The following is a 15,000-nucleotide window of genomic DNA, read 5'->3' on the forward strand; positions in this document are numbered from 1 at the left end:
CTTGGCAAAATATGAGGCGTTAATCAACTCACCCAGCAACGAAGCCTAACATTGTCGTTGAACCGTTGACAGTAATCAGAGGCGTTGAGAAGGCGTTCATGTGGGTAGCCGCCAAGGCCAGGACAGGTCGCCTTGGGTCTACTTCATTGAGAGCTGGGTGGTGATTGGCCACCACAGATTGTCCAATAAGAATGGGGTTCTGGTAGACACTTGCGTTTTCCATTTTCATGACTGGAGCCCCGATTTCGGGACTGGACAGTAAAGAAGTACCAGCCGGTGTTATCTTGGGCGGACTTCGAGACGGCTTGAAGGAGAGGAGGTTGGGTTTGCTCGATGAAATTCGGGGTTTCGCAGTGACCCGGGGCTTAGAGGATCCTGAGTCTTTGGTGATGAATTCTCCGAATGTGCTCGTGAGGGATGACACGTCTCCGTCGTCTAAAACGGTGTATCCTGCCTCATCCAAGGTTGAGCAAACGCCACGAAGATACTTCAGAGATAAGGAGTAGAACTGATCTGATTTGCAGATACTCGGTTGCTGTTCGGAGATAAAGTGGAAAATAACTTCAGAGATCATATTTCAAGTAGTAATGAGTACCATTCAGGCCACTGCTAACAAATACTAACTCAGCTCTACACGATATCAAAAACATCAATGACAGCAATGAGAAAAACAACCGAATCAAAAGTTGCTGCAAAATCTGTCATTATCTTTTCAGCAGTTTAGCAATCAAAATAAGACATTTTAAATTTATTGAATAGTTTAACCTCTATCTATATATATAACATATGTGATTTCTAAGATAGTCTGTTCCGTGGTCAATAGAGAAGCAACAATATGGGTAGGGCTTAGGTGTCATAGCTTACCACAAAACATCAAAACACCCTGAAAAGCGAGAAGAGACATGGGGCAACAGGACATCAACATACCGATCCAATTCTGTAGCATTTTCTGTCAACAAGAGCGGGAACATACGGCAGATCTTCGGGTCCTCTTTTCAAGTTCAGGCCTTTGCAAGGGTCAGGTCGGCAGGCAGGAGGACTGCGGAAGTCAGTGAACCAGAACACCTGCCAGTCAGAGGCAGAGAATGAATGAAGACAAGAAGTAAATCGTTGGCCATTCTTAACAGTTAATTAAACGCCGGCGCAAACATAAGATATCACACTTTTTATCAATGAACATTCAATCTTTATGGCGCAACTTTTAGTGCTTCAAAACCAATACTCTTCATCTTTTTAATTTAACATTAAGATGTCCCTTGATATGGGTGGCATCGGAGAAAAGACAAGGTAGCAATCATGGTGAAATTCATTCTTTCATTACTGTTGTACCACGACTAATGTACATTGCAGGTGTATCGTTTTCTAATCTTCATCCAGATTGACAGGGGTAACTAAAAAGATGATGCAGTGGCTGACAAAGGTAATTAAAACTGAAAGCACTTTTCCTCAAACTCAGATGTAGATGCATAAAAGGCTCCTGAATTTCACACCTCTACTAGCCAAGTCAAAATAGTAGCCATAATCCTCTATAAAACCAAACACTGTAGCCTTTCATTGTATACTGACGATTATTTTTACCAGTCCCATTTGACAGGTCTTCATTCTTTATGATCTTCAATAATACTAACTCGATTCATACTTGACAAAAAAATTCTTTTGATCTCAGTGAAGATGAAAGAAATTTTTCTTTGGCTAATATCCACCATTTAGAACGGTTTTCATAAGTTCTTTTGCAGGAGGTAACGTTATAGTTTTAGTTTTCTGTCTGTCCGTCCGCACTCAGATCTTAAAACCTACTGAAGCTAGGGGGCTGAAAATTGGTATGTTGATCAATACCCCCAATCATCAGACACACTAAATTGCCGCCCTCTAGTCTCAGTAGTTTTTATTTTATTCAAGGTTAAATTTAGCCATAACCGCATTTCGGGCAGCGCTATAGGCACCACTGGACAGAAATCTCGATTTGCATTTTTTGCTTGTTCAATAGAACGCTCCCTTATGAAAAGTCACTGAAGAGCGTCACTTACCTCCCCTGAAGGACAGTTGGGAATTTGACCTAAAATGGGCTCACACACGTTGTCATCGAGGTCGTCGTCCTCCTCGTAAGTGCCGTCAGGGCATCCACACAGCGGGGTGCCGAAGCTGCTCGTGAAGACCATGCGCCCAGCTAACAACGAGAATGAAAGGCTCTTTTTGAGAGTGAACAAGAGTTAGCTTTATCTACTGAAGTAATCGTGAGGTTTAAAGAACAAATACTATATCATCAAACTGGGAAATGCGCGGATTCATAAACGGGCCGTGACCGTCGATGAAGTAAGTTAACTATAATGTTGCAGGTCTAATTTTCCCTTAGAATTTTTTCGTAATTTCTGGAACATACAGCTTGCATTTGTGACAGATATCAAGAGATAATAAACCTTTCTTCTTATGAGATGCTAGATGATTAGCTAAATGAAAAAACAATCCTAATGAAAAAGAGAGGTGATGTGACTCACGTGGGCACAGTCCTGCTTCTCTTGGGTCATGGCACAGCTGATCGCTGAAGAGGAAGACTCTCCCTGGAGGACACAGACGGGGAGCACAAAAACCCTGTTGACATAAGTAAGATATTGCATTTGGTTTCGACTTCGCAATATTGTGTTGAACTGGTAGGGCATGAGTCATCACTTACTTAGTATTATATCTCATGTGTGACCAGAGGCTGACGAATGAAGGCATAGCCTAATTTTCTTCAAAAATAAATGTCAAGGAGTATGAATTTTATGTTCCAGTTTCTTTCAGCATTTACATATCCTAGGTTTGGTCTTCGACTGTATGCTAACCTGACGTTTTACTATATGGAGATAATCTGCTTGAAGGCATATCTGAATTGAATCTCTGACAGTCATTTACACAATCTCAATTCTACAAAGACGCAGTATCAACAAATTTCTGTCACGTTTCCTTCACAATCTACTTTCCAAGTGGATGATAATGATATTCAATTTTTTCACTGAACACTTCGGCGGTTACATTGCTTCTAAGCTGTCTTGGAAAGATCATATATATTTAGAACTAAAAACTACATACAAAAGCATGATTTCTGTGTTGAGGTAGCAAATTCTTCCTTTTATGTGTTATTTTTTCTTTGCTTTTTTTATTTAACTTAACCATTCATCATGATACGTCTTTCCATTCGCATTTATTTTCATTTTTTGCCATGCTTGAAGAAGAGAAATTCTTAAAGTAAGTGACACAATCCTCATTTGTTTTTTCAAATGATCTTTTCTCTCTCCCGAGAGTTGACACGTAGTATATTTCTCATAAATAAAATTTTGATTAAAGCTCCGTAACAATCCTCTTTCCTCTCCAGGTTGGCCATATAATGTTCCCCAATCTTCTTCACGCATCAGCAATTCCGCTTCTCTTTTTTTTTTTCATAATATCATTCCGTGAAATCATCTGCCGCTAGGTTTTTCATTATTCTAACTCTTCCCTGACATTGCTATTTCTATTCTCATTCCATCTCATATTTCTGCTCTCATTCCCTCCCAATCTGTTTGATTGTATTTTCCTTCGACTTCCAATTTTGTTATTCATGCTTAGGCCAGAGGAGGGCACTAGTTTGGACTACATCATCATCTTAAAAATCGACAGCTTAATGCTGATGGCATCGCTGTCTTGTTTCATGAAAACATTTTGCACTTTCTTAGTCGAATCATTCAGGACAAATTGAATTAGAAGCTCAGTACCTTAGCTACCCCGAGAGAAAACAGAAACTAGAAGAGGTTTTCTTTTTATTAAACGTGTTTTTTCAATCAGAAACTACTGAACAGCTAATCTTCAAGTAAAAATAAAATCTTGATTTTTCATTAAGAAATCCCTTCACTCTGTAATATTACCCTTATCTCAAGAAAAAAATTCTTGTAGGCATCGCCACTTAATTTGCTGACATCAGTAAATATCTTCTCTGTTCTGTCTCGATCCAAAGCTTGTTTAGAAAACTCCCGAAGTCATCCGAGTCTTACTGATCACACTCTTTTCTTGTCTTTACTTCTACCTCTCCCAATATTTCAATGTTCTCGAGTTTCTTTCCTAATCTTGTCTCTTTGGAATATTGAATCGCCTGTTTCTTGGCAACTACTTCAGCTTATCCCGATGAAAGTGACGGATCCGACAGAAGAGCTTTCTGCCTCCTTTTAATTTTTTTCGTCTGTTATCATGTAGTCTGGAACTCTAACTACTTCCTATTATCCTAAGACTATCAAATCCAGTAATCTTTATTAAAATTATCACTCTTTGCCACGAAAGATACGTCTAAAGCTCTTAACATTCATAGGACTTTGATTGCTTGACCTACGGGTCACTTGCCAATTCATCTCCTTTTTCCTTTTAAATCTCAATGCTCAGTACTAAATCTTCGTTGCCAGTTACTCACCAAGTATATTTTCATCCGGCCAAGCGGAACTTCTTACGCATTTTATAATCCAGCTTTTATACTTTCCAGATAATATTCATATATAAACTATGGCTCCCACATTTGTGACTATAAATTATTCAGACAAGATTCTGCTGATTCTTCTACATTCAGCTTGTTTGCTACGAGCTCTCTCTCTCTCTCTCTCTCTCTCTCTCTCTCTCTCTCTCTTTCTCTCTCTCTCTCTCTAGGCCAGCCTCGCATCAGTTCGTAAAAATGTTCCCCCCCAAAAAACGACTTAATAATTCCGGCCTATTATAGTTCTTTCGCTTCAAAATCACTGTTCTGTTGGAAAATCATGATGTTCTGCATAATCTCTCAAGGAACTGGACGTCTCCATTGCATCATTTTTTGATCTGAAGTGTCACTAAATTGTTATCTAAACTTTAGCAGCCTGTTCTTTTCTGCGTAGTGGATTATTTCTTTCACCAGAATTGAAATTCTTTAATGACCCTCATTCATTGTCAAGATGTATTTCTCCTTCGTGAGTAGCACCAATACTTCCTTTTTTCTACTTGAAAGGCCTCACTGAAATGAAGTGCATTCGTTTAATCAAACCATCTGATTCTCCATTCTCCTCTTCCTCCTTCAGCCCCTCTCTCTCTCTCTCTCTCTCTCTCTCTCTCTCTCTCTCTCTCTCTCCAACAGATGGCGCCGATGACTATAGTCCTTATGACGCCAAGTGAGATTTGAGGTCCCATCTTTTCGCAAGTTTCTCCATAAGACATTTTCCCTTCATAAGATCTTTGATATCCTGAAAATATTTGTTGGTAACATTGTGGTTTGACCCGAATTTATTGTGCCTTCCTGCATTCTTTCAATTGGTCAAGGTTCCAACGTCAACCGTCTTGGTGACGAGCTTGCCCAATGAAGTGACGTCTTCCTTCACATTTTACTCAGTAACAAAAGTCAACGGCTGTCAATGCACGTTCATTTAGGTTTTTTATTCATATTTTTTCTAATGGGGCTTGAAGGCTGAAAATTGGTAAGTTGATCATCCACTCTCCAATTTTCAAACGTGCCAAATTTCAGCCTTCTAGCCTCAGTTGTTTTGATTTTATTTAAGGTTAAATTTAGCCATGATAGTGCGTCTGACACCGCTATAGATGCCAACAACACATGGCACCACCGGGCTGTTGCCGAAAGTTTCATGGGCCGTGGCTGAGAACTTCATACAGCATTATACGCTGTACCGAAAACTCGATTGTTTTCTCAAGATACTCGTCACTTACCTTCCTTGTATTGGGGTCCATGATGACAAATTCGTCGTCCTCACAGGGGCCCTGGTCTAGCAACTCGTAGCAGTCGCCATCATCCAACAACACTTCGTCACGTGCGCACACGTCCGTGTCCGGATCGTCGGGTCCTGTGGGCAATGAGATCGATTAGTGCTGTGGATCCAGTCCGATCATAAAAGTAACGCATATCAAAGAATAAGGGAGGTCATTGAAGGTAATGCTATGTCTTGTTCTTCAATAAATAGAATGAATATTAATGCTTCACAATATCATAGCTTCCTGTGTAGTTACAAATGTTCAATTCCGAAGTAACCTAGAAATCGAGAAGAGAAATGGGATTTTCTTTGCAAAAATGTCCTCTAGGCGCTCAATGAACCCGTTACTCAAATACAATGTTCCAGTGATCCTTAAGGTAACCGTTTTCTCTTTACCACACTTCAGATGAGTTCGAACCAAATTTATGGGAAGATGACGCGTTCCTTGCCTCTGTTAACTGTCGTACTTAAGTAGAATATGCGTTAAATATAACGTAATCGAAAAGTTCAAATGAAGTTCAAGGATGTCTGAATCCAAGTCTTCGATTCACACTTAACAATGCCCTCGTCAAGAGCAAGAAAGTAAAAAATGACAATGCAATCAAAGGTTCTTTTTATAATAGGAAAATTCCCCAGTGAATAGGGAGGGCGTGGTTATTCGCGGGGACGGTCCTCAGTTTGTGGTCGCATTGATGAACAAAGCTGTTAGGAATTAGTTAAAACCTCAGGTGGGTAGATTAATCTCTAGGTAAGAAGAATTGTCAGTGTCCAAGAATGCAAATTTTCACCAAAAAGCAAAAAAGAAAATACATTATCCTTTGGACGACGATATTTGGTTAACTTGTTTTATCCAACCAAGGAAGCAAAAAGCATCATTTCCTTGACTGAATGACTTGCCAGAGTCAGTGCATATAAAACACCGACTCTGGAATTTCCTTCTCTCTCTCATTCTCTCTCTCTCTCTTTCTCTCTCTCAAAAATACGTAGTCATTGTGATAGGTAAAAAGTTAACCACTCATGAAAAGACAAAATAAAAACTAATGGAGATGCTATGCTGATAAAAAAAAAAATCGGTCACATCATGATTTTCAGTCAGATCAGTTTAATATAAGTGGTTCATGATCATCAGGTCAGCAGAGTTAGTTATGGTTTATACGACACTGTAAAGAGTATAATCAAAATAAACCAACAGTTCTGCAAACGAGCTATACGTATTTTGCTATAGCAAGGTAATGCCATACCAGTAATAACAAATGCCATGAAAAGATGATTCAAGCGAAAACTTGTTAACTAGTTTGAAAAAATTAAAAACAAACAAAATTTTATCAGGTAAGTAGAGAGAGAGAGAGAGGCGATATATCCTTGACAAGGCCTACGCCATTTCTAATACTGTAACCACAGAGCCACGAAGTGTCATTAACCTCCCTCTGCGGTTTTCCATTTGATCAGCCTAAACCAAGTTTTTACTTGGGTCCGCGCGGCCAGGAAAAAAAACAAAAAACAACGGCTACCCACAGTGACCTTCGTTGGAGGGTAAACAGCAAAAACAGAGGCTGGAGGACAGACTAGTCCACAGCAGTTTGGGTAGCGTGATGCATGTCCACGCCAGGAACGTTTATATATAAATGAAAGAAACCTGTACAGCAATTTGTGCCATGCTATAGTATTAGAATTTCTTGCCAATGAAAGTAGCCATCATCTAAGCGATAAATACAGTTGAAATTCTCTCTCTCTCTCTCTCTCTCTCCTCTCTCTCTCTTCTCTCTCTCTCTCTCTCTCATACACACACACTCGCGCACACACCCACACACATATACAGTTCTTGCGCAATTTACGCATATCTCCGCTGCGAATAGATTCGTCATCTCTCTCATCTCTAGTTCTCTCTCTCTCTCTCTCTCTCTCTCTCATACACACACACTCGCGCACACACCCACACACATATATACAGTTATTGTGATTTTCTTATGAAATAATTCTAAATATCATAAAGTTGAATATAGACAAATCCATTGATAATACACTGAATAGTTAATGCCTGTCGTTTAAACAAAAAACTCTCATTGACTATAAAGAGTAAAACTTCTAGATTAAGTCATATCCGAAAAGGTTAATGTCACTGATTATTTTCGCCTGGGTGACGGTGGTCTTCTGTATCATGTTAATTAAGCTGTGAGGATAGTGAGTTCCATTATATTACACATACACACACACACACACACACACACACACACACATATATATATATAGATATATATATATATATATCTATATATAATTATATATATATGATATATATATCTCGATATATATATATATCTACGATATCCTATTTAATTATATATATATCTAGATATATATATATTAATTAAGTATATATATATTATATAATATATATATATCTAGATATATATATATATATATATATATATCTATATATATATATATATATATATATATAATATATAATATCTATATATATAGATCTATATATATAATACTAGATATCTATATATATATATATATATATATATATATATATATATATATATATATATATAGATCTATATATATAGATATATAATAATATAGATATTCTATATATATATAGATATATATATATATATATCTATATATATATAGATATAGATATATATATATATATATATATCTATATAAAATAGATATATGTATATACACATCTAATGTATATATTTACATATATTCTATATAATAATAGATATATATATAGATATATATGTTAGTATTATCTTTATATTTATTATTCACATAATTATTATTTATATATATATTATTATTTGTATTTTTATATATTATTTATTTTATATATTATATTATTTTCTATATATTTAATGATATAATATATAATTACTATTTAATATTATTTTATTTTATATTATATTTTTTATTATTTATATATAGATTATATATATATAGATAATATATATAATAGTATATCTATTATTATATTATATATGATTATCTTAATATTATATAATCTATAATATATATTATTATATATATTTTAATATATATTATATATAGATATCTATAATATAAAGATATCTAATAATTGATATATAGATATATATAATAATATATTTCTTATATATAATTATATACTATATATATTACTATTATTATAGATAATCTATAATATTATAGATATTGATAATATATATATATTAATAATAATATAAGTATATATCTAATCTATATATATGAATCTAAATAGATATGGTAAGATATATATATTTATATATATTATAATCTATATTATTTATATTATGATAATTATAAGATATGAGATATACATTATATATTAGATATATAGATATCCTTATATATTATATATAATATATATATATATATAGTCTATATTAGATATATATAATAAGTAGATAGATTATATTATATATATAATATATATATATATATAAGATATATATCTATATTAAATTATATTTCATTATACTATTAGAATAATATATATATTATATATAATATCTTATATATATTTATTATATATCTATTATATATAATGTATATGATATATACTATATATATCTATATATATATATCTATATATATATGAGAGATATATATACTATAGATATGTATATATATCTATATATTATATAAAGTATAGATATCTATATATATTTATATATATATATATATATATATATATATATATACTCATATAGTTATATCTATAATATATATATATGTATTATTTATATATATATATATAATATATTATATATATATATAGTAAACAGCTTCATAAGGGACATCTAACAAGCCATGTTAGACAGAATATCTTAAAAGAACAGCAAAGTTACTTTGAGGTCGATAGTCTTGCATTATATCAAATATATCAAATCATTGGTTCAAATGGAAATGTTTATGCTTCTGTATGTGACCTTTGGCCTCTCCTAATACAGGCTGACCGGCCACATTGACTCATACTATTTTTCGTGACACTTACCGGGCACATGACCAAGAAGTGTGGGGATGGGCACGTCCACGACGCGCGTTTGTCTTCTGGTCCTATTCAGTGGCGCGGACGTATCTTCTTCTACGAGGGTCGTGTTCAGGTCCTTGACTTTCTCTTTGTCGCCGTTCTTCGACTGCAGCCGGTCCTTCTCGACATCCTTCAGGTAAGCTGCCCTCAACAGGTCGAACAACTTAGTCTTGACGACGCCCGATGGATTCAGCGGGACTTCGACGACGTCGGGCTGGGTGAACATGTTGTTGAGGGTCTCCGAAAGGTCGAAGGACGCTACGATAGGGATGCTCTGCAAAATGAATGGGCCTCCTGTCATTGGTGTAAACAGCTAAATTTTTCTCAACGCTAATTGAGAATTATAATTATCATCTCATCAGCAAAACAAACTATGCATTAACCTCGTACCTGTTCCAGCGGATAACCAACTTCCTTGGCAGTGCATGACGCCAATCCCGCGATGGCGGAGACCAGTCCGACTATAGAGACGAGCTGCATCGTCCAGAAGATTGTGGCGCCGTAAACAGCGCCTTTCTCTGTGCAGTTGACAGGTGGGCTGATGCTTATTTTGGAATCTGAAAACTACAAAGAAAAAAGACGGCTACAGGTCATGAAAATAGACATGGCAACAGTTTCCAATATAGTCTAACTTTATTTTTAATAAACCTGAGTACATGGTTTCTCTTATCACTCGTTAATGTCCATGCCATCAATGTCATTTACTGTACAGCCTTGAAAGTAATGTATTCACTGGTACAATGATGCTCGACTCTCATGCGACATGAGTCCATAGGATTTCGTTCAAAATTCACTAACTGGCTACGGGCATGCTCCATATTTATCTATTAATTCTAAGAGAAAACGCGATTATCACATACAATAAGGCCATAATATATTTCATAAGAGTGAAATCTGTCATATATTTCAAAACTGTAAGAAAATGTCACGTGTATCCAAATTTCAGAAAAACTCTTTCACCAAAACGATGTCGTCATCAAACCTCAGTTCAAATGTTAAATAAAAAAAACGAAAAAAAAATTGGCATAACATTACTAATAACCAAAGCAAGCATAAAATTTGAAATAGTCCTACTTGATTGCTTTTCCACCTCAACGCTGAAAAAAATATAAATATGTATATACAAAAGTAGAATGCGCCCACCGATATAAACGTGTGAGGTGAGCATGTGTGACGTCATTAGTGTCGGTGCAACAACAACACCTGGTGTACCATAAGTAGGTCTACAATGATCAACGATCATGAAATTATCTTGAAAACATTTACTTTATATTTATAGCAAATATTCGCCTATTTGTCAAAGCCAAGATATTATTATTCCTATGCATAGGTGTTAGATAGATATCTTTACTTTACACTTAACATTCACATCTCTATATTAACAACTTCAGGCCAGAAAGCAAATGAGGTTATCTACACATTCTTGCACTTCAAGTTAGCATATGGAAGAATAAATTATACACCAAAAGCGAGCAGAAGGACTTCTAAGAAAATAATATTTTAAACCAGTTGAAAACAAGTGTTCCATACGCCTTGATATTAATACTTATGATATTTCGATTAATAGCCATCTTCTCCATATAAACAAAATCATCATCATCTTTTACTCCTCAAAGAACAGGTAATCTCTAAAATAAAAACATTAGTAATAGATTACATCTAAGAAGGATTAGATTATTTTTTTAGGCCTATAAATCATTTTGCAACATACAGGCAGCTTAAACACAGCCTGAAACTTCAACATTCAAAGAAAACTGGTTGTAATTCCTATTCCTATTGTATTCCTCAAAGAACAGGTAATCTCTACAAATAAATTCACCAGTAACAGATTACATCTCAGAAGGCTTAGATTATTTTTTTATGCCTATAACACATTTTACAACATTCAAGTAGCTTAAACGCAGCCGAAAACTTCAACATTCAGCATCCATATTTCTATTTTGAAAATGTTATGACTGTTGCTTGAGCTTATTAGATCTACTGTCAAAATACTGCAGACGTGGTTATGATGACCAGTCCGAGGAGCATGTTGAGTGTGCTTTCATTGCTGGCACCGCTAACCTTATCACACCACACTTTGAAATGAGCGACGTAAAATAAAAATTCAAATCACACAGATTACGAATTATACCATTACATAAAAGGGATCATGTCTATTCAACCATAAGGAAAATAGGGCTAGCTGTGAATTCGCAAACTTTTCGACATGTATGACATAAAAAAAAGCATTACTTGGCAACGTCACGTCGAGTCTGAGAGTCTGGACGATACAAAAAGAATAATGTCGCATGAGATTTGAGCACCACTGTACTTGCCAAGTGCCAACTTCCGACTACGAACAAATCATCATTAACATGAGTGGGATCAAGTCACTCGTTACCATTTGCAATAACATGGAGACTGAATAAAAGATAAAAGTCTCGACCACCAAAGATGAAAAGTTAGTCGATCCACTACTATACATTGAATCTGTAAATGATATACTCTTCTTTCTTACCAAACTTCGTTGTTGTGTTTTTAATTGATCAAGGTCGGGAGGAGATCAGGTCAACTGATTAGCGAAAAGACTTTTGTAATTCCTGACTTGCAAGAGAGTTACAATTTTGACTCACATCGAAATCAAGCCCCAGTCTCTCAAATGAAAGGGTGGTGCACTAGTAACCAACATAGGTCATAAAAAGAAGTTGCCTGAAACCCAAGTGCCTTTGTACCTGAGGTTTCTCCTGGACAGGAAATGGTTCTCACTTTGATTTCATTACTTTTATTTTTATCCCAATAATCAGTTTTTCACTTTCCAATAGATTTGTTATTTCTCGTCCGAAGAGCGAAGGTCGACATAAAAGTCAGCCTAGATCACCCACATGGCATCAGAGAGAGAGAGAGAGAGAGAGAGAGAGGAGAGAGAGAGAGAGAGATGCACGCATAATCTGTCGAGATGAAGAGATGCCAGAATGTTCATTAAAGAAATGTTACCAAGGAAAGTTGCTGTGGTGCACCAACCAATAATGCTTACTGCCATATCCCCGGCCTCCTTCAAGAGAAACACCAGATTTTACCTGGTATATCTTCCTTCAAGGTAATCCTCAGATGGCTCAGTCCACCTTGCCGGTGCGGGACAACAGAAAACCAAGGTCCTGCCACCTGGAACAGTCTTCGACTTACCAGGGCGTGAGACGTACACACTTGGACGGCCGCCATATTTGACCTAAGGTCCAGTGTTACTTCGAGGCGTAACATCCTCAGTGCCAAACTCTCCCCACATAGTTTGACCTAACTTCGACAGCCAGTGAACGCCTACGACGCCCTCTGGATCTGAAAAGCCAATAATATGCTAGGTGCGCCCTTGAAGGAGTTCTACGAAGACCTACCCAGAGGAAAACATCCGTTGAGACCGACAGTCGCTGTCAAGGGTTGGATCTGCCAAAAAGAGACTAGCCCTCAGAATCCTGTGGTCCTGGACAATAACGGCCCAAGCTGCGATAACTAATTCCTTGTTGCAGAATCAAGTAATGTAATCGACTGCATTTCTTTTATTTTCTGAGTTCCCGGCTTGTATCTTATATTTACTCCCTGTATAAGTTCGACGTAAAAATCATGACGCGATCACCTTATCTTCCTTTCTGATTAATCAGCAGGGATGTAAATTACCCCGAAGAACTCTTTGTTCATTGCATACTAAAGTCTTGTCGTCTGAAATTACACTCTTAGTACAGTCATCAGGAAAAGTTGTGAATTTTTATTCTGATCCTCTTAGGGACACTTATATGACCCATTCTTTGATTTCTGTTTTCTGATTTTATTCTGTTTGATGTTATAAATTTTCCTGTAAGTATATTTCCTATTTCATTCCCTTTGATAATGCCTCTTTCTTCCTTTTATTTAATTATTGGTTATCACTTTTTCATAATTATTTGTATGAACTTCTCATGTAATTGTACAAGCTAGTTGCAAATTGATTTTCTCAAGGGATCACAAGGAAACAGCAATTCTAATCGGAGTTTCCTGAGTCGAGTGAAAAGTAGTTTTCTTGAATAAACATTTCAAGTGTAAACTCAGTGATATTATATGAAGTCCTCAGTGATCCTCAGGTAAAAATAAAGAAGTAACTAAAGTAAAAGGAAATCAACTAGAATTCTGCCTGTTATCATAAATTGAACATAACCATTATATATATATATATATATATATATTATATATATATATATATATTAGCTGACCAACCCATTGCTGCCTGAAAAATCTCTGATAACAACTGATAATCTGTCTCTCCCTCTCTCTCTTTCTCTATCATTCATGTGAAGATGGTTTGGCTGAACTTGGACTTAACTATGGATTATTTGTCCTTTTAGGTTATTTTTACATGTCACCTCCTTCCCATCCCTCTCAACACCCTTCCTGTAGGGGCTGAATTTGGGCTTGAAGGGCATTGGAAGTGTCACTATTCATCTCAGCAACCTCAAAATCTATTGGTCAGTCACTAATAGCTGTTGTTTTCGGTTATTATTAGTATGTCACCCCCTTCCCAACCCTTTTCATCTGGCCCCCCTATTGGGGTTAAACTTGGACTTGAAGGGCATTGGGAGTGTCACTGTTAATTTCAGCGACCTCAAAAAATTATGGATTAGACACCAATGTCTGTTGTTTTCTTATATTTTTTGCATGTAATCCCTTTCCCACCCCTTTTCACCCTGCCTCCCTATTGGGGCTGAACTTGGACTTGAAGGGCATCAGGAGTGTCACTGTTCATCTCAGCGACCTCAAAAACTATGAATTAGCCACTGGTATCTGTTGTTTTCAGTTTATTTTACTTTTCTTCCCTTTCCCTCACCTGTCCCCACAACTACCCCCTTTGATGCCAGTGATGTCTTAAACCTATAGTATTCTTTCTCAGATGCTAAGTTATATATATTTCAAGTTTGGTTAAAATTCCTCAAAGCGTGTCAAAGTGTATGTGCACATACATACATACTACATACACTATATATATATGATATATATCTATTATATATACAATATATATATATATTTATACTATATATATATATATATATATATATATATATATATATAATAATTATATATTATATTGGTGCATGTGTCACTTCATAATGCTTTCATTTTCAACCTCACTTAATTTCCAAAGCCAAAACTTTGTGTAAAGTAAAACAATGTAAAAATAATACAATGTTTTTCAGTACTGAAAATCTAGGTGACTTGACCAAA

The 15,000-nt window shown here is 35.7% G+C and overlaps 1 protein-coding gene across 4 annotated transcripts in view; it reads right to left on the bottom strand.

Annotated features, from left to right (window-relative positions):
* Positions 1-15,000, bottom strand: part of LOC135205528 (uncharacterized) — a 101,600-nt gene that overhangs the window by 8,685 nt on the left and 77,915 nt on the right. For all 4 annotated transcript variants that reach the window (XM_064236291.1, XM_064236307.1, XM_064236299.1 and 1 more), the window contains 7 exons: positions 10,168-10,341; positions 9,742-10,051; positions 5,689-5,822; positions 2,496-2,589; positions 2,028-2,167; positions 928-1,065; positions 33-535 (listed from right to left, as the gene is read on the bottom strand). In XM_064236291.1, coding sequence (XP_064092361.1) covers positions 33-535; positions 928-1,065; positions 2,028-2,167; positions 2,496-2,589; positions 5,689-5,822; positions 9,742-10,051; positions 10,168-10,257 — 1,409 coding nt within the window. In that variant the 5' untranslated portion in view covers positions 10,258-10,341. The remainder of the gene's footprint in view (positions 1-32; positions 536-927; positions 1,066-2,027; positions 2,168-2,495; positions 2,590-5,688; positions 5,823-9,741; positions 10,052-10,167; positions 10,342-15,000) is intronic.

The sequence above is a fragment of the Macrobrachium nipponense genome, chromosome 11 (genome assembly GCF_015104395.2).
Source record: "Macrobrachium nipponense isolate FS-2020 chromosome 11, ASM1510439v2, whole genome shotgun sequence".
In the NCBI taxonomy this organism is placed as follows: Eukaryota; Metazoa; Arthropoda; class Malacostraca; order Decapoda; family Palaemonidae; genus Macrobrachium; species Macrobrachium nipponense.